The following is a 20280-nucleotide window of genomic DNA, read 5'->3' as shown; positions in this document are numbered from 1 at the left end:
TTCAGGCCTGAAATTCTATTAGACGCTACAGAGTGTTCAGGATTAGATCTAGACCAGACCTTTGAAGAAGACTTGCTAACTGTTTTTGAAACAGGAGGTGGTTCCTCATTTGCAGTTGGGGAATGTCAGACTGATGAAGACATGAATAGTCTCCTTGAATACCTAGATGAGTCAGTGGCCTCTCCTATGAATTTTGGTAGGCCTATTGATTCAGATGTGTGGCTTCCCTTAGAACCTGGTGGGGAAATGGTTTCTGCACCTGTAAGATGGTCACAACTTCATCCTGTGAGAGGACCTCTAAGGGCTGATTTAGGCTTTGAAACTTTCTCAGGAATGGAATGTTATGGAATTGGAAATCATTTAGGCCAAATTATAATAAATACTGGTCCAGACCCAGAGTTCGGAGTCACAGAAGGAGGAAGTGGCAGTGACGAGGACTACAGCAGGCATGAGAAGGCTGGGTATTTTTGTTTTTTCTGCTTTATAACATTGTGTTTAGGTTAATGGGCCTAAATAATACTATATACTACAGATGTGTTATTGTAGGCCTCACATGTTTGTCCATCTGTACGTTACATGGCCTCTAGTTCTAGCACTGCATAATACAGGCTGCAGCCATAGTCCTCTTTTGCACAATGGAAATATTGCGAAATGGGAAGGTGGGGGCTGGATAGTCTATAAAAAGTTTCTCAATGTTTATTACACTCATTCCTGGTACTGGCTGTCCGATCACATGTAAGACTAACTACCTGGGAACCAACAGCTTGTGACCGCACATCTAACAGATAGCAGTGTGTCAAGATGGGGAAGTGCAACTTTGAGACACTTTACATAATTCATTTTAGCTGTTGGATACCATGGGAGACACTAGTGAAGGCTGCAGCTTTATTTCAGTATTGTGCCAGGCTATGAAATTAGTACAGTGGAGGTCATTTGTGACTTTTTTTTTTAACAGGGCTGGTGTTTTTCTCTGCTCACCACTTAGGTGTTGCCGAGATATTCGGGCCCAACACATTTACTGGGGGAGATTTATCAAACTGGTGTAAAGGAAAACTGGCTCAGTTGCCCATAGCAACTAATCAGACTCCACGTTTCATTTTCCAAAGGAGATCTGAAAGATGAAATCTGGAATCTGATTGGTTGCTATGGGCAACTAAGTCAGTTCTACTTTACACCTGTTTGATAAAGCTCTCCCACTATCTTTTACACCTGGAAACAGGCATACTTGTAGAGTGAAAACTACTGCAGTCAGGGGCTGGAATAGTTTTTACTCCAGGTTCACTGAGTGGTAATTTATGACTAGGCCTGGTTTTTGTTTTAATTTTTTTTTTTTTTAGATTTCACATTTTTTTTAATTTTTTTTTTTTTTTTTTTTTATGGAATAGTGAGATCATTGGCAAAACTGCACAATAACTCTCCAAAACCATGATATAGTGCCATTTATGTGTTTGCTGTTTTGGTGAGGATTTTCTGAACAGCCACCCTAAGGGCTCATGCACGTATGGGTTCTGTTTCTGTATTGTGGACCGCATATGTGGATCCGCAATAAACGGACACCGTTCTGTGTGCATTCCGCATCACGGATGCGGACCCGTTCACTTGAATGGGTCCGGAGATGCGGAACGGAAGCACGGAACGGAACCCCACGGAAACACTACAGAGTGCTTCTGTGGGGTTCTGTTCCGTACTTCCGTTCCGCAAAAAGATAGAACATCTTTTTGCGGAACGGAGGGATGCGGACCCATTCAAGTTTAATAGGTCTGGATCCGTACCGGAGGCCTCATGAACGTTCTCCCTTCGTTGGGGACCGCAAATTGTGCATGAGCCCTTAGGGTGCTGACACACGTTCAGGCTTTTGCAGTTTTTAAAGCCAAAATCAGGTGTGGATCATAGGAGAGAAAATATTTAGGACACAACTGGTGTTGGCTTCAAAAACTGCACCCTTAGGCCTCATGCACACAACTGTTTTTATCTTTTATTTTTTTCCGTATACGGAACCATTAATTTCAATGGATCCGCAAAAAAAGGAAGGTACTCCGTATGCATTCCGTTTCCATATTTCCGTTCCGTTCAAAGATAGAACATGTCCTATTATTGTCCGCCTAACGGACAAGGATAGTACTGTTCCATTCTGTAAAAAACGGAATGCACACGGACGTCATCTGTATTTTTTTGCGTATCCGTTTTTTGCAGACTGCAAAATACTGAAAAAGCCATATGGTCGTGTGCAATAGGCATTAGTCTGCTGCTCCTGGGTTTGAGCCCCTTCTAGTGTTAGGATAAATTTGTATGCAGCGGCTATGGTTTTTATAGGTGAAACAGTTATTCCATCTCAAAATTTATGCCATATTGCTAGGATATGCCACAAATGTCAGAGTTTCAGGTCTCAAGTGAAGGAAGAAGAGCACACTGTCCATGCGCAGCGTCCTTACATTCACTACTATGGGATTTCCAAAATGGTCAAGCGAGCGCCCTTGGCTATTTTTGAAGCTCCCATAGCCATGAATGGAGGTTGGCGGCTCATGCATGGTGTGCTCTACTTCACTTCAAGGGCCTCTTCCTGGAGATAGATGCAGGTTTCACCTCTTTGTGCCATATCCGATCAATACGCTGTAAATGTTGAGGTGGGACATCCCCTTTACGTAAATCTGTATAACCTGTAAAAATCGCATCTCCATCAATAACTGCATCCGAACTGCATTCCATTTTTGGCTGACCTTTTGTATTGACTCTTGGTATATATTAACCTGTTTTCCATGATATGGCTTGAATGAAATGAGGTGGTGCAGGAGCTGAGCTTTGTGCTGTCCACGTGACATGTTTTCAGAGGATTTCACAGAAATTGAAGACTGTGAACACTAACAGGAATGTGCTACATAAGTGAGTTGAGACCAGTATAATCCTTGTGACAGACAAGTTTTAACATGGATTGTGCACAGTAAGGACTGGCTTATACAGAATCCCAAAGTGTCTATTCTCTCTAGTAGTCCTAATTTCTCATATTTTCTACCTTTACACCAGGTCCATTAAGGCAATGTCACATAGTGATATTTTTTATTTTTTGCAGACGAACGTAAGGGTTCCGTTGCTGTATTGCGGACTGCATATGCGGATCCGCAATACACGGACACCGTTCCGTGTGCATTCTGCATCGCGGATGTGGACCTATAGACTTGAATAGGTCTGCAAATCCAGAGATGCAGAACGGAAGCACTACGGAGTGCTTCTGTGGTGTTCCGTTCCGCAAAAAGATAGAGCTTGTCCTATCTTTTTGCGCAACGGACGGATCGCGGACCCCATTCAAGTGAATGGGGTCGCGATCTGCATGCGGCTGGGCCCGGGCACGAAGCCCATACGTTCGTCTGCAAGAGGCCTAAAGATGTAACGGAAATACTTCACTCACAATATAAAGGTGGTTTTAATCACAGAAGTCTGCATAAAGTGGTCATTGACCTGCAGCTCCTGATAGTAGTGGACATGTTGTTAGACAACTGTTCACATGGTGCAGTACTGCGTGGTGGGTTGGTGGGACCCAGTGCCATGGGTGGCATTGTCAGACAGCAGGGCTGCTGTTTGACTCCTGACGCCGCCTACTAGGGCAGTGCCGCTTTGTCACCGCATTGTGCTGCACCTTTTTGTCAGAGTAGGTCCCACTCAGAGGCGACCTTGGCATGGTGAGTGAGCTTATGCCTTTTGATCAAAATGTACACTAATGCCTCTGGTACAGCATGCAGTATGGGGGGCTGTACACTTTAAAATGGCGCTGAGAAGCGAGTTCAGATCAAAGCATAGCGCTGTGGATGTGCGATCCAGTTCTGTTTTTCTCCCCATGATAATAAAGTGCCAGGGACTGTATGGCCCAGGGTTAAGGCTACTTTCACACCTGCGTTCAGGTGTCCGCTCGTGAGCTCCGTTTGAAGGGGCTCACAAGCGACCCTGAACGCAGCCGTCCGGCCCTAATGCATTCTGAGTGGAGGCGGATCCACTGAGAATGCACCCGTCGGCCAGCGTTCAGCCTCCGCTCCGCTCAGTGAGCGGACACCTGAACGCTGCTTGCAGCGTTCGGGTGTCCGCCTGGCCGTGCGGAGGCGAGCGGATCCGTCCAGACTTACAATGTAAGTCAATGGGGACGGATCCGTTTGAAGATGACACTATATGGCTCAATCTTCAAGCGGATCCGCCCCCATTGACTTTCAATGTAAAGTCTGGACGGATCCGCTCAGGCTACTTTCACACTTAGAAATTTTTCTAAGTTATAATGCAGACGGATCCGTTCTGAACGGATGCAAACGTCTGCATTATAGGAGCGGATCCGTCTGATGAAACATCAGACGGACCCGATCCGAACGCTAGTGTGAAAGTAGCCTAAGCTGTGTTCACATCCGCACATTGTAGATTCTATCAAATCGCTGGATAAAATGGTGCAGAATGCAGTAAAATGAGGAACTCCATTTCAGTGAGTGGGGTTGGTCGGGCACCATTGGTGTTGGTCAGTGTTTTCAATATTCTGTTGCTATGACGGGTGTGAATAGAGCCTTGAAGGGAACCTGTCACATAGTACATATAGTCCAATCTGCAGGCAGCATGTTATAGAGCAGAAGGAGCTGAGTAGACTGGTAGAATTTAATAGGAAAACATTTGGGCCCCTCACACTGATTCTACTTACCTTGCTCCTGCTTCGCTTCTGACAGCCACTGCACGGATGAAAACATCCGGTGACAGGGAAAGCAGCCAATAGCAGGCCGCGACGGAGACCGCGATGCTAGGGAGGCTCGTCCCCATCACTGCCTGCTGTTGGCTCCTCCCCCATCACCGGATGTATTCATCCGCGCGACAGGTGACGCATCAGCAGGTCTAGGAAACAATGCGGGATTGAAATCCCTGCTCATTTTGGCCTGATCAGTGAGTGGCAGCCTTCCCTGTGCATAGAGGACTGCCCACTGGACTCCGAAGCATAACAAGAGCAGGCATTAAAATAAATTACAGGCTTATATACAGTACCAGCAAAGTGCATGGGATTAGACAAATCTCATGTACATGTAGCTTATTTTTTTTTCTCTGTGCAGAAACTGACCTGTTCAGATTTAGAAATCCACAGGATGTTAATTCTTTGTGTGGCTGTCGCACACAGGCCTGTGGCAAAATTGCATCAAATCCAGAACATGATCAATAAGTAGCACATGTATTTTAATGCAGAGGATTTTCTGCAAGTCCAACCACACCCGTGTGCGGGTAGTCGAAGGGCCCGTTCACATTATATGTTTTTCTGACAGAATTTTGGCATGGTCACCCGCACCGAAACTTTACCAGTTGACCACGCGGTTTATTTCCATGGTAGGCACCACTGAAGATGACAGAGCAGCGGTTTCCGATAAGGGACATGTGCGTTCTCACTGTAGCTTTAAACCGCCGCTATGTGATCATCAGCGCTGCTGCCGTATGATTTTCTGTTTGCATTAGAAAATCTCTCCCAGCTGTCTCTCTAGCAGCCCTGGAATAGACTAAGACCCCTTGCAGACAAGCGTGTGTCACTCTTGGAGTCCGCAGCGCAGCTCCCGGCCTGACCTCCCAGCACTGACTGGGTCGCATAGCGTTTATATTGATTTCTGATGCTATATAACCCTTAGAGGTCTGGAATGTATTGGATAACACTGACAGCATTATGTCAGTGTCTTCTAAGGCTACTTTCACACTGGCGTTTTGGCTTTCCGTTTGTGAGATCCGTTCAGGGCTCTCACAAGCGGTCCAAAACAGATCAGTTTTGCCCTAATGCATTCTGAATGGAAAAGGATCAGAATGCATCAGTTTGCCTCCGTTCCGTCTCCATTCCGCTTTAGAGGCGAACGCAGCGTTTTGGTGTCCGTTTGACGAAACTGAGCCAAAGGATCCGTTGTTCTGACACACAATGTAAGTCAATGGGGACGGATCTGTTTTCACTGACACAATCTGGCACAATAGAAAACTGATCCGTCCTCCATTTGACTTTCAATGATGTTCAAGACTGATCCTTCTTGGCTATGTTAAAGATAACACAAACGGATCCGTTCTGAACAGATGCAGACGTTTGCAGTGGCGTTGCGAGGGGGGTGCAGGCCGCACCGGGTGACACCAGTCTGATGGGGTGTTACCCGCCGGCCGCCGGAGTTCTCCTTACTTCTCGCAAGCACATCTGCCCGGCCGTCACGTGGTGAAGGGGGTGTGACTGCCTGATGAGTGGCGCCGCGGCGGATGCACTGCAGGAGCAGCCAGCAGGCCTAGGACTCAAGTCTGGAGCTAATGGATTGGGTGGTGAGTCACGTGACAGCAGTGACTCACTCACACAGCCAGCCAGACCTGCCACTGCCGCGCCTGAGGGAGGAGGAGGTGTGGTAAGTAGCGCAGAGAGCGTATATTGACTTTATATTTAGATGATTTCATTTAATACCCCATTATAGTATTTATTAAATTTGGGGGGGGGGGGGGGGGGGGTTTGGCCTCCAGGTCCAGCCAGGTTAAAGCTTGAACAGAAGGTGGAAATGCACTTTAATGCTCTGACTCATGGAGCATTAAAGTGCATTTCCTGGAAATGCAGCAAACTACATAATGGAGGGCAGTGTGGGGGCAAATTACTCAGTGGGGGGGGGTGAATTACATAATGGAGGGCAGTGTGGGGGAAAATTACTTAGTGGGGGGGGCAAATTACATAATGGAGGGCAGTGTGGGGGCAAATTACTCATTGGGGGGGGGGAATTACATAATGGAGGGCAGTGTGGGGGAAAATTACTTAGTGGGGGGGGGGCAAATTACATAATGGAGGGCAGTGTGGGGGCAAATTACATAATGGAGGGCAGTGTGGGGGGCAAATTAATTAATGTGAGGCAGTGTGGGGGGGGGGGGGATATTACTTAAAGGGATTCTGCACTTTGTTTTAACTGATGATCTATCCTCTGGATAGATCATGAGCATCTGATCAGCGAGGGTCCGACACCTGGGACCCCCGCCGTTCAGCTGTTTGAGAAGGCAGCGGCGCTATAGAAGTGCCGTGGCCTTCTCACTGTTTACCGCTGGCCCAGTGACATCATGACTAGTATCAACTGGCCTGGGCGGGGCTAAGCTCTATTCAAGTAAACAGAGCTTAGCCCCGCCCAGGCCAGTGATACTAGTCATGACGTCACTGGACCAGCGGTAAACAGTAAGAAATCCGCGGCGCTGCTATAGCGCCGCTGCCTTCTCAAACAGCTGATCGGCAGGGGTCCCGGGCGTCGGACCCTCGCTGATCAGATGCTCATGATCTATCCAGAGGATAGATCATCAGTTAAAAAAAAGTGCAGAACCCCTTTAATGTGGGGCAGTGTGGGGGGGCATATTACTTAATGTGGGGCAGTGTAGGGGGCAGTATTACTAATTATGGAACTCTAGAAGGGAATTACTATGGGTGGGACTATGAGGAGCACAATTACTATGGGGGCACTATTATTTCTTCAGGATAGTTTTTGGGGGTATTGGGGAGCACAGCGAGCCGCAGGATAACACTGTGGGGACTCCAGGTTGGGGGATGATGATAGAAAAGTGAGGACACTAAGATGTCCGTGTTTCACACTCTGCAGAGACGAGACGTGGCTGAAAGAAGTGTCTGGACCAAACGGAGAAGATCTACATCGGAGGAGACGTCACCTGGGAGACCCTGGATGTGAGAGGTATGTGCTGCTGTATAGTATAGTGTATTTATGTATGTGTACCATGTATATGGTGTATTTATATGTATGTGTGTTGGATATATATGGTGTACGTGTCCCGACGCCACGCGCCCGCCGTAGTAGGGAACCTGTTCTCAAAAATTTTAATCCGACCCCCCCCCCCCCAGTTGTCGGTCTGCCTGCTAGCACCCCCAACCCCCCTTCCTGTTGGCAATCTGTCTGCTTAGCCCCCCCCTCCCACGTCAGCGGTCTGTTTACTATCCAAACCCTCCCCCCTCATTACCGCTTGGGTCAGTCGGCAGGCTCAGTGAAGGACGTAAGGGGTGTCAGCGGCACCGCGGCGGAGCTTGAAGGACGTCCCCTACGTGACTCATCCTGGGGGGGTGACACCATTTTCTACCGCACCGGGTGACACCAGCCTTAGCAACGCCACTGGACGTTTGTATTATCTGAACAGATCCGTCTGTGCAGATCCATGATGGATCCGCACCAAACGTGACTGTGAAAGTAGCCTAATACATTCCAGAACTGTAAGGCCCCTTGCAGACAAGCGACTATTCCGCGCAGGTGCAATGTGTGATGCAAATGCATTGCTCCCGCATGGAATACGGACCCAATAATTTCAATGGGTCTGTGTACACTTGTGCGTTGCGTGAAAATCGCAGCATGTTCTATATTCTGCTAGTTTCACGCAACGCTGGCCCCATAGAAGTAAATGGGGCAGCGTGAAAATCGCATCCGCAAGCAAGTGCGAATGCAATGTGTTTTTCACGAATGGTTCCTAAGAGATGTTGTTTGTAAACATTCAGGTTTTTTATCACGCGCGTGAAAAACTCATTAAATGGCATTGCACCCGCGCGATAAAAACGGAACAACCGCGCGTACAAAACTGAATGAACTTGCTTGCGAAATCGCGTATTTTTCACTGAATGCATCTGGACCTATTTCGCTTACGCTCGTCTGCAAGTGACTTAAGGGTTACATAGCATCATAAATCAATATAATGCTATGTGACCTTGAGAGTTCAGGCCAGGAGCTGCGCTGCAGACTGCAAGGGGCCAAAGTCCTCTTTTACACGAGTGAGTTTTCCGTGCAGGTGAAGTGAACACACAGCACCCGCACTGAATCCTGACCCATTAATTTCTATGGGTCAGTGTACATGAGATTTTTTAACGCATCATTTCTGCGTTGTGTGAGAATTACAGCGTGTTCTATAGTCTGCAATTTTAACGCAGCCCTGGTCACAAAGTGAATGGGGCTTCAGTGAAAAATGCATCGCATCCGGATACAGTCTAAATGCAATGCCTTTTTCACTGATGGTTGCTAGAAGATGTAGATTGTTCTACGCTCTTTAAAAACGCATCAAAACTGACTGAGCTTGCTTACAAAATGGTGCAAGTTTCACTGAACGCACCCTGACACATCCGTATCGTTGGTGTAAATGAAGCCTAATATCTTCACAATCGCTCCCTTTTACATGTTGAAGCATTCTGATAACTGGTAACGTCAGGAGGAACCTTTTGTAAACTGGGATTTGTGAGCAGCCTATTAAAAGGTATTCCAGCCACAAACCATTGAAACCTATCCATGGAAGAAGTAATGTATGTTTCTGGGACCCCTACCATTTCATAGAATTGGGAGACCTCTTCATGTGGGAGAGTTTTAAGGTATATGCGTGCTAATAGTCTATATCAGGGATGCCCAACCTGCGGCCCTCCAGCTGTTGCAAAACTGCAACTCCCAGCATGCTCGGACAGTCTACAGCTATCAGCCTACAGCAGGGCATGGTGGGAGTTGTAGTTTCACAGCAGCTGGAGGGGGCCACAGGTTGGGCATCCCTGATCTATATGGCCTTATGGGAAGTACAGAAACTGCTTAGTCTAAAATTGGACTGTTTCTGAATAAATATCTGTCTTATGGATAGATCATACATTTTAAATAATTTTTCCAGGAGTATAATATTGAAGACCTATCCTCAGAATAGGTCATCAATATCTGATAAGTGGGGGTCCGACTCCCAGCATTCCCCACGGCAGTGATGTCACCTGGCCTGTGTGCAGCTCACCAGTCAGATATTGAGGATAGGCCCCTTGATTGCTGTACTGTATTACTCCTTAATACAATGCAAGCTGCCATAAACCATGCCGGTATGCTTCTGGTAGTGGATCGCTGTTGCAGGTTTGTATCTAGAGCAATAGAAGGAGCAGTCACCCCTGAGCCCTGGTGCCGGATCGGGCCAGAGGGCTATCTTCTCCAACGAGACCTCATTATAAGGGCTCATTCAGACGGCCGTATGCTGTCCGCAAAAATACTGAATGCTATCCGTTTTTTTGCGGATCCGCAAAAAAACGGATCTGCAAAAAAACGGATAGCATTCAGTATTTTTGCGGACCCCTAGACTTTAATGGGGCCATGTCCTGATTTTCACGGACAAGTATAGGACATGTTTCATTTTTTTTGTGGATCCCCAAAAAAACGGATAGCATTCAGTATTTTTGCGGACAGCATACGGCCGTCTGAATGAGCCCTTATGCACATAAACCACATCATAACTGTATCTAGAAAAAGCACGTGGTTTTGCTGCAGTACCACAATGTTATTTGGCTGGAGGTTTCTCTTTTTACATGCATGCCAGTAAAAACCACAGCGATGGTTGCCACAGCAGATTTGATGGACCATACCACAGCATGTGCACTGTGTGTACAGCAGTACAATGTTTGACAAGACACAATTTTGTGTGAGGTAGAATCTGTCTTCTATCATTGAATTCTTTATTTCATACTGTCTTGCAGTGGAGCAGCCACAAGTGGAGGAGAGAATGACGGGGATGAGCTTGACCAGGACTGGAAGTCCCCAGACCCAGAACTTATCCAGAAACTTGTTGTGCAGATAGAGTACTACCTCTCTGATGAGAACTTGGAGAAAGATGCCTTTCTGTTGAAACATGTCAGAAGAAACAAGATGGGATTTGTCAGTGTTAAACTACTTACCTCTTTCAAAAAGGTATCTTGAGATTTGAGCTTTGAATGCAGTCTGCAATATCGAATAAACTCCTACATGTTCCTATTAACTGAAGAGGGTAGAGATGGAGGCCAGAACAGGAGAAAAAAAAGTTGGCTCAAGCTTATAATTCTTAAAGGTGTTTTCTGGGAGGTCAGTATTGATGACCTATGACTCCCGAACCCCGCGGCTGTGGTGTTCCCATGAACACTGCAGCCTCTTCCTAGGCCAGTGATGTCACGTTGATTGGTCACATAGCCTACGTACAGTTCAGTCCTATTCAAGTAAATGGTCCTGGGCTGCAATACCAAGCACCGCCACATTATAATGTATGGTGCTGTGCTTGGTATCATGTGAGGACCCTCACCGATCAGATATTGATCACCTATCCTGATATTGAACTTCTGAAAAAAACCTTTTAATGTCTTTTGCAGAGTCACTGCGCACATTACCAAATTAAAATTCCGAACTTAATACAGTTGTATTATAGGTAGCTGTGTGTCCTAAATTGGAAGCTTCAGGGAATATCTGCCCTTTCCCCATGACTATATAGTAGGATCCATTCCCATTTATACCAATTAAAGTCCTAAAATAGCCATGTGAAGTTATGCCCACTATACCTTTAAGGTGAGCCATCCCTGATCATGCACAGGTTCTTGGAGCTCTCTCCTTAGAGGGGTTGTCTGGCCCAGCGGTGGTAACCTGTGCCCAGTTTAAAAAAAAAACCATAACTCTCCTGTCTTCAGTCCCTCTGTCCCATTTCCAGCCGCTTCCGATCCCCGCGGGACCTCAAGTGGTTTGGTCCTGTGACCACTGCAGCCAGTCACTGGCCTCACCAATCACATAGGTTTTCAGTTGCTAGGCTGGACAAACCCTTTAATGATCGGGCACAGCAATCCAGAATCCCAGTATTAGGGAGAAATGTGAGCTGTACAGAAAGGAATCAAACGACCAGGCTCGGTCTGAAAAACACAGCTTGTCCATCGGTTGCATCTCTCGGACCGACGGAGGCTACTCTGATGCAAACTCACCACATCATAGTGATTTATGATGCAGCGAGTTCCTATCTGACCGTGAATCTGTTGCACTGTAATCGCATGATGCGACAGAGATGCAGGGAACACACCGGACATATTTCCCGGACCGAGCAGGTTCTCATCTGTATGATCAGCGCATGCGGTTCATTTTCCTGTTGTAGCCAGGACAACGCTGAAGCCTAGAGAGTTGAGTACCCTATGGACAGAGGTATGCAACATTAACCCTTCCACTGCCCGTGTAACCATTTGACTGCCAGTGCTCATCAATTCTTATATTAACCCCTTCACCTTAAGTTCCCAGGAATTCAGGAATTCCCTGACTGCCCTAGTCCACCAGGTATATGGACATTCACTTGGTCACTGCTCTAGACCATGAGCATTCTTACATTAACCATTTTACTGCCTTAGACATGGACGCTGACATGCACACCTTTACTGCCATTCACTACTGAGCATAGAGACATTAGCCCCCTCACTGCCCTCTATTACCAGGGGTACAGATATTAACTTTTTCACTGCCCTAGACCACCAGGAATGCAATCCATTAACTTTGCTAGACCTGAGTGCTGTTTAATATGATTTGCCTGGATTTTGTGGCCCTGTATATCTGGCTGCTCCATTGCTAATACATTTTTTAATGCAGTTCTGTAGTGCTTGGCTTAAAGGGAGCAGCACCCAGGTTGGAAACTGCCTAATCACTGGCTGCAAAGGTTTAGATCAGGGGTGCACAACCTTTTTTGGTTTGAGGGCCACATTGTCACATTGCTCTATTTCAAGGGGCCGCAAATAAAAACAAAGTCGATCAGCCTATTACACAAGCCAATGTAAAGTGACTGGGGAGGAATGATCACTACCACAATCATTCCGCCTTCATTTAGTTTATATTGGTTATTGGTAGCCCATCCCTGAATACACAGGGAGATGTGCTGCTGAGATCAGCCGACAAACGAGCGATTCCTTGGTTATCGACTGACCAGCAGCGCGATTATATCGGCCAGATCTAAGATAGGAGCGCTCCTATGAACACTTTTTCCCAGTAATTGTCCCGAATATCGTGTTGCAGCATGGCCCCTGAAACCGAAGAGTTATACTTACCTGCTGCCTCCATCTTCCGGTCTCTGCACCGGTTTACACCTGGCAGTGCATGGCCATGTTCACATGCACTTGTCCAACCAATGACTGGCTTCAGCGGTGATGTGGCCACAAGCAGCATGTCACTGCTGAAGCCAGTCATTGGCTGGAGAGGTGCATGTGAACATGGCCATGCACTGCCAGGTGTAAACCGGTGCAGAGACCGGAAGATGGAGGCAGCAGGTAAGTATAAACCTTTTGTTTCAGGGTCCATGTGACATTTCCTTCCATCCTGCCTCCTATTTATAAATCAGCATTTTCCTTCACTGCAGAGACCAGCACTCACTGATTACCACCTCCTGCCCCCAGTTATAGGAGCCCTGCAATAACCAGTAAGCACTTTCCTTCCCTGCAGAGGCCGGCGCTCACTGGTTATTACCGCCTCTTACCATTATAGAGGCCCTGCAATAACCGGTAAGCGCTTTAACTTGGTCTACTTTCACACTCGTGCTTTCCGTTTGTGAGATCCGTTCAGGGCTCACAAGCGGTCCAAAATGGATCAGTTTGCATTGTAATGCATTCTGAATAGAAAAGGATCCGCTCAGGATTCATCAGTTTGGCTCCGTTCAGTCTTTATTCTGATTTGGAGACGCAAGCAGCGTTTTGGTGTCCGTCTGATGAAACTGAGCCAAACTGATCCATCCTGGCACACAATGTAAGTCAATGGGGACGGATCCGTTTTTACTGACACAATCTGGCACAATAGAAAACTCATCCGTCCTCCATTGACTTTCAATGGAGTTCATGACGGATCCGTCTTGACTATGTTAAAGATAATACAAACGGATCCGTTCTGAACGGATGCAGATGGTTGTATTATCTGAACAGATCCATCCATTACAGATCCGCACAAAACGCGAGTGTGAAAGTAGCCTTACTAGTGGGGAAGGAGCTCATTGGTTAACCCTTTAATGACCAGGCTTGAAAAGGCCTTAAAGGGGTTCTGCACTTTGTTTTGACCCGACCCGACCTGCTTCCTGCTCCTGCTACAGTGCAGGGACAGGAGTGGTCTTCCATCGTTCTGCCTAGCAAGACGGGGGGCTGCATGGTGCCTGCAGGCCGCGGGTTGTGCACCCCTGGTTTAGAGGGAGCATTGGGTATGACACGTATTTTAACCATATGGGGAGCACCCACAAGGGCAGATGGGCCTTTGTTAGCGTTTTGAACACCAGTTTACAGTAACAGTGGTAACATGTAGCTTTACTTATCACGTATTGATCCTTCCAGTACAATCGCCCTTCCATGGCCTCAGTAGTAGCCTGAATTAGAGGAGCTGTCAGGTCTCCAGGCATGTCTGCTTTAATGTTTGTATTCCATGAACTAACATTTCTGGCGTGTCTTTTCTTCGAACTGCATAGTGCCGTTCCTCTGTTATTGCTCTTACAAATTTATGAATAAGCTGACAGCTGGATGTTTCCATTCCCCTTGTAAAGGGGTGTAAAGGGGTGTGTCCCAGCATAGTAGGACTCTGACTGGACAATGTCTGTGCAGGAACACCCTCCAGACTGGTAACACCCAGATGGCAATGTATGTATTAATCTCTAGGAGGAATTACAAATTGCACAATGATTGATAATTATTTCCTGGTGTACGCATTTACTAAAACCAGCGTGTCAGGAGAGTGGACCCATACTCGTTAAGTAAAGTTCGCATTGAGAATCGACTCATGGCATTATAATGGGGTACACATCAGTGCGTGCTACCATTCCCCACTTTTTTCCTTACTGCTTTGGCTGGTGTTTATGCACTTTTATGGCAAGTATGAAATAATTTTGGCTGGTAAATAAAGCTTAATACACTAAAATAGGTGGTCGGATAATAAATCAGGCCCAATGCCTTTCTATGGCTGACATCAAAGATGTTGAACAGAACTGGTACTGTCTGTAGCAACCAATCAGAGCTCAGCTTTCAGCTGCACTGTGGTTGCTATGGGTGGCAAAGGCAATCAGAGCAGATTAGAGACAGCTTGGGTAAATGTGACCCATTGGGGGTCACTTATCATGATCCCCTATGCCGTTTTTTGGAGTACAAGTTGCAAGAACTAGTTTTTTTTAAATCCTAAATGTAGCCATACACAATGTTTTTATGCCATCCTTGCCACTGGAAAGTGGGGAGGCACAGTGGGGGCAGGGCCATCAGCCCAGGCAAATAACAAATTAAATTTACTCCAGTCAGGGGCTGAAGTAGATTTCAATTTAGGCGCAAGGACTGCCGGAGGATGTGCCTAATTGAAAGAGGACCTGTCACCACTCCTGACATGCCTGTGTTAATAGCTACATACATTAGCCATGTAATAACAATTCTGGAGCATCTATTCTTATGGCTCTATGTTGTACTATTCCTTTATTATTTCTACTAGAAGTTATGAATGAATTGCTAGCAGTCTGCAGTAAGGGTACAGAGGGGAGGTAACCAGTTGGGGGTGTGTACCTGCATAGTCTCCCTCTATCCAATCAGTGCTGCCATTTTCATACTGTGTAGGGACACACCTAAAGGAATGGCACAACATAGAGCCATAAGAATAGATGCTTCAGAATTATTGTTACATGAGGAATACATGAAGATATTAAAATGGGCATGTCAGGAGTGGTCACAGGTCCTCTTTAAGATAAGGTGTGTGCCTAGTCATAAAATAAGTGCATCCTCTGGCATCTGAGTCTCAGAGTGGTGTAAAACCATCTATTAGGCTGCTTATTTTGGACTAGCATTGTACACCTGAGTTTTGACGCTTCTATAGCCATGGCCTCTCTGTCATGTTGGATGTGCACAAGAGGAGTCTAAAAATGGCTTAGAGGCAAAGTGACCTCTTTAGATGGGAACCTACTCTATAATGACTCCTGTCTTTGTGCCATTAGGCCTTAAAGGGGTTATCCGAGTTAATTAAAAAAAAACAAAAAAAAAAAAACACTTAAAATCCATCAGGATATACATATAATTTGGTTAAGCTAGATTTCATCAAGTTAAAACCCATACTTACACCTTTTCATGGTTCTGTCATTGCTTTGTTTACATGCTGAAGTACATGCTGAGGGGGCGTGTAACAAAGCCTGAGCTCTGCCTCATGAATATTTCTGGGCGTGAACAACCTGACCTTTCCCTCACCCTGCTCTGCACTTTGCAAAAAAGAAAAAAAAAAAATACACACACTGGGCAGAAGATCTTCCTGTCACATTGCAGTGCATTTCTAGCCGAATCCGCACACTGATTCGTCTACAAATGTTGTCAGTTGACAAACCGATCGGCAGATCCGACAGGCAGCTCCGACTACGGAGGGGGGGGGGGGGGGGGGGGGGGTTCAGGGCTGAACTAACGATCCCCAGATGCAGAGGGGAACGTTTACAAACTGGCACCTCTAGCCCCAGTGTGTGCAGGAGGGAGAAACATATCCTGCTGCCGGATAAGATATCGCCTCGGCTCTGGTATGTACTGCGCATGAGCGATCGCATACCAGAGCCGAGGCAGTGAGAAGAGCTGGAGAGGGGCGGGCACCAGAGGCTCTGACGTCTCGTTTACAGAGCCTGGCCACTCCCTCAAGCAGGGAGAAGCCTGTAAACGAAACATCATCACCAGAGTCGGCTGGCTGACGTCGGGGGTCACATGACCCTGAATTGAACTGGCCAAATAGTGAAAGATAGGTTATGAAAGTGATTTGAGCAAACTTTCACTGGACTACAATAAGAGCAATTAGAATACATTTATTTAAGGCTACTTTCACACCTGCGTTCAGGTGTCTGTTCGTGAGCTCCGTTTGAAGGGGCTCACAAGCGGCCCTGAACGCAGCCGTCCGGCCCTGATGCATTCTCCATGGAGGCGGATCCACTGAGAATGCATCCGCCTGCCAGCGCTCAGCCTCCGCTCCGCTCAGTGAGCGGACACCTGAACGCTGCTTGCAGCGTTCGGGTGTCCGCCTGGCCGTGCGGAGGCGAGCGGATCCGTCCAGACTTACAATGTAAGTCAATGGTGACGGATCCGTTTGAAGATGACACTATATGGCTCAATCTTCAAGCGGATCCGTTCCCCATTGACTTACAATGTAAAGTCTGAACGGATCCGCTCAGGCTACTTTCATACTTAGAAAATTTTCAAAGTTTTAATGCAGACGGATCCGTTCTGAACGTCTGCATTAAAGGAGCGGATCCGTCTGATGAAACATCAGACGGATCCGCTCCGAACGCTAGTGTGAAAGTAGCCTAACTCGGATAACCCCTTTAAAGGGGTATTCCCATCACAGACAATGGGCACATATTGCTAGGATATGCTCCCATTGTTTGTAAAAGGTGTGGGTCCCACCTCTGAGACCCACACCTACCCAGGTTTCCTGGGGTCCGGCCACCGCTGAGCGCTCTCTCCATACAAGCAAATGGGAGCGCCACGGTAGTTGGGCACAAACTGAATTAAATATATTTAAGTACCTCATATTCATGTATATAGTGAATATAGCATTACATTTTATTTATAAATCAACTATTTGGTGTTAGCAGAATGCTGTTGCATTGTGTTTAAATTTTTTTTCAGATTCCTCACGAGGCTGGATCTGATCCCCCTCTGCTCGGTTCCAGCTCCATTACTCCACCTCGGGTGCCGTTGGTTCCGTAGTTACGTGGGTCACATGATGTAGCACATTGGTGACTTATCACTGCTTTGGCTGCGGCAGTCACATGACCTACGTCAAAAATGATGATGACACGGCTACACCCAGGACCTGTGGTGGCCAGTGGGGAGCAATGGAGCAAAGGGGGGGGGAAGCAGTGCACAGATGGACAAACCCTTTAAACTTTTGTTTTTGCCTTGCCCTCTCCGTGTTGGCCGTGGTACAAAAAGAAATGTGGTGCACAGCGTCTGTGCCAGACATGTGGCTCAGTTTGCATTTGTAATAGTATATCTTTCTTATAAATGCTATAAAAGACCACCATGAATCATTTTGCATATTTTCCAAAGCTTCGCTTGAATTGTTGACCACTTTGGTGATTACATTCATTTAAACCTCCTGTAGGCTAAATCTAAAAATAAAATAAATAAATCTATGTAAGCTAAAGAGTCCAGTGAGCGATTCTACTGTGATTGACTGCTATCTCTGTATGTACATATACAAGGACCACCCACTGGACTCCCAAGCACAGAAAGAGCAGAGGTTTAAATGAATAAATTACAAGATACATTGAATCAAGGTCCCGCATTCCCTTTAAGGTTTAATACAACAAGTTATAACATTGTGTTCTTTTCAGGTAAAGCATCTCACCCGTGACTGGAGGACCACTGCCTACGCTTTAAGGTATTCTGATATACTTGAATTAAATGAAGACAACAGGAAAGTTCGACGAAAATCTCCAGTTCCCGTTTTTCCCAGTGAGAACCTCCCCAGTAAAATGCTCTTGGTTTATGACCTTCACTTTATTCCAGAGCTGCAATGTTTAAATAAGGAGCAAGAAAATGGGGGGATGCAAGAAAAGATAATGGAGCAGCTACTTAAGAGTTTTGGAGCTTTTGGAAGCATCTCTTCTATACGCATCCTAAAACCTGGTAGGGATCTTCCATCAGATGTGAAAAGATTCAGCAGTCGATACACTCAGGTTGGAACCAAGAATTGTGCAATAGTTGAGTTTGAGGAGGTGGAGGCTGCAATTAAAGCACATGAAACTCTTAATGCCGAAAGTGACACTGATGATGGTATAAAGGTTGTTCTAATAGGCATGAAGCCACCAAAGAAAAAGATTCAGAAAGACCGAAGCAAAGAAGAAGACTCTAAGAATCTTCGCAAAAATAAGTCTCTCAACAAAAGGGTTGAAGAGTTACAGTATATTGGAGATGAGTCTACAGGTTATAGCACTTCAGAGCCTGATAGCAATCCCAACTCTCCAATGGTGGGCCGAAAGATCCAGTCAACCAATAAGTTGAGCCCATCTGCTTACCCAAATAATCACTTGAGTCCAAATGCTTCACCCAGAAATAGCCCCTGGAGTAGTCCTTGTGGCCAGCGTAAGGGGGTCAAGCATTCCCCTCTTGCTGACGGCATGAGCCCTGAAGTTTCAAGAAGGTCTACAGAGTACTCTTCAGACAGCAGCATCACGCCATCTAGTAGCCCTTGGGTCCAGAGAAGAAGACAAGCCCAAACGGTAACACAGGAAAAAAGTCCAGCGTGTAGTCCAATGCTTGGGAGGAAGATACAGAATGCGGATGGACTTCCTCCTGGTGTCCTGAGGCTGCCTAGAGGTCCTGATGGTACAAAAGGGTTCCATAATGGGACAGAAAGGAATAAGCTTGTGCAGAATCTATGAATTCCATGCAACCTTATGGGACTTAAAATTCTGTCAACACTTGCCACTAGTATTGAAGTCTCCGGTATGCAAGACTGTGCATGTGGAGCCTCCACTATTCCAGAGCTGGGCAACGCTTCTACCTGGCAAGATATGAATTTATAGAGTGACTGATAAGAAGTCTGTATTTATTATTTTTTTATCTGATTTTTCACTTACTTTGTACAGTGGCAACAGTTATGCTGCATTATATTTTTTATTAGTTTTTTTTTTTTTTTAAGTTTGTTAAACCCTTTTAATTTCTATTTCGATCTTACTGGGTATCTGAAGCAATTGCTAATTATTGACACTTAACATACTAAGGCGAGGAACGCAACAGGTTGCATTATCTCCAAAATCTATTGGCAGCTATGACTAGTTTATCCAATAGGCTGTTGTTAATCTTTCTGCAATGCTCATTGTACACTTCCAAAGACAGACGTGTATAAAGAATGTATATTTTCTGTGCTGTGAATTAAATGAACTTCCATAAGCATTGAAGCATCTTGTCGTGGAATTCTTGCTACACTGAGAACCTATGGGAATGTTATGAATTGTATTGGAGAGCTTTTAAAACAGTTGAGCATAACTTTCCAGTAAACCTGAAGCATCACGTCCTATTCTTGGTATCCTGTCTTTCCATACCTTTTATGGGGCAAATATTTATTTCTGATGTAGAGAGACTTTGGAAATATTCTAAGAACTTTTCAAGTATATGTAATACTGCAACATGTTAAATCCTTCCATGTCTTATACACACTTAAACCCTATGCACTAAATTTAGTGCTATTTAAGTCCCATAGAAGAATTGCATGCACAATATCATATTCAATATTCTACTTCGAATACACTAGTTACGGCATGAAGATGTTTGGACTTTCACCTACTGAAAGGTGATGTAACGGCTGATGCCAGGGGCGGACTGGGAACTTATGGCCCTTGAAAAAAAAAAAAGGGGCCCCATTTTGTAGGCAGGTCCAAATTAACAGAAGGTGGGGAAACACAAGTAGGCGGAGTGAACAATACCATGGTGCAAAATACCATCCCAGCAGAACGAAATATCACAGTATAGCACAATATACTGTCCCAAAAGCTGGCCATCTGTGGTGGCCATCAATAGCTACCCTTTTCTGTCCTTCTCCA

At 45.9% G+C, this 20280-nt stretch overlaps 1 protein-coding gene across 1 annotated transcript in view; it reads left to right on the top strand.

Moving 5' to 3' along the window:
- The window catches only part of LARP6 (La ribonucleoprotein 6, translational regulator), a 55221-nt gene extending 35594 nt beyond the window's left edge, over window positions 1-19627 (top strand). Inside the window, exons 2-3 of the mRNA XM_040413863.1 lie at window positions 10469-10679; window positions 18070-19627. Of these exons, the coding sequence (XP_040269797.1) occupies window positions 10469-10679; window positions 18070-19119 (1261 nt within the window). The 3' untranslated portion in view covers window positions 19120-19627. The remainder of the gene's footprint in view (window positions 1-10468; window positions 10680-18069) is intronic.
- The last annotated feature ends 653 nt before the right edge of the window (window positions 19628-20280 follow it).

The sequence above is a fragment of the Bufo bufo genome, chromosome 1 (assembly GCF_905171765.1).
Source record: "Bufo bufo chromosome 1, aBufBuf1.1, whole genome shotgun sequence".
In the NCBI taxonomy this organism is placed as follows: domain Eukaryota; kingdom Metazoa; phylum Chordata; class Amphibia; order Anura; family Bufonidae; genus Bufo; species Bufo bufo.
The sequence above is the reverse complement of the archived record's forward strand: the minus strand, read 5'-3'. Positions and strand labels throughout refer to the sequence as shown.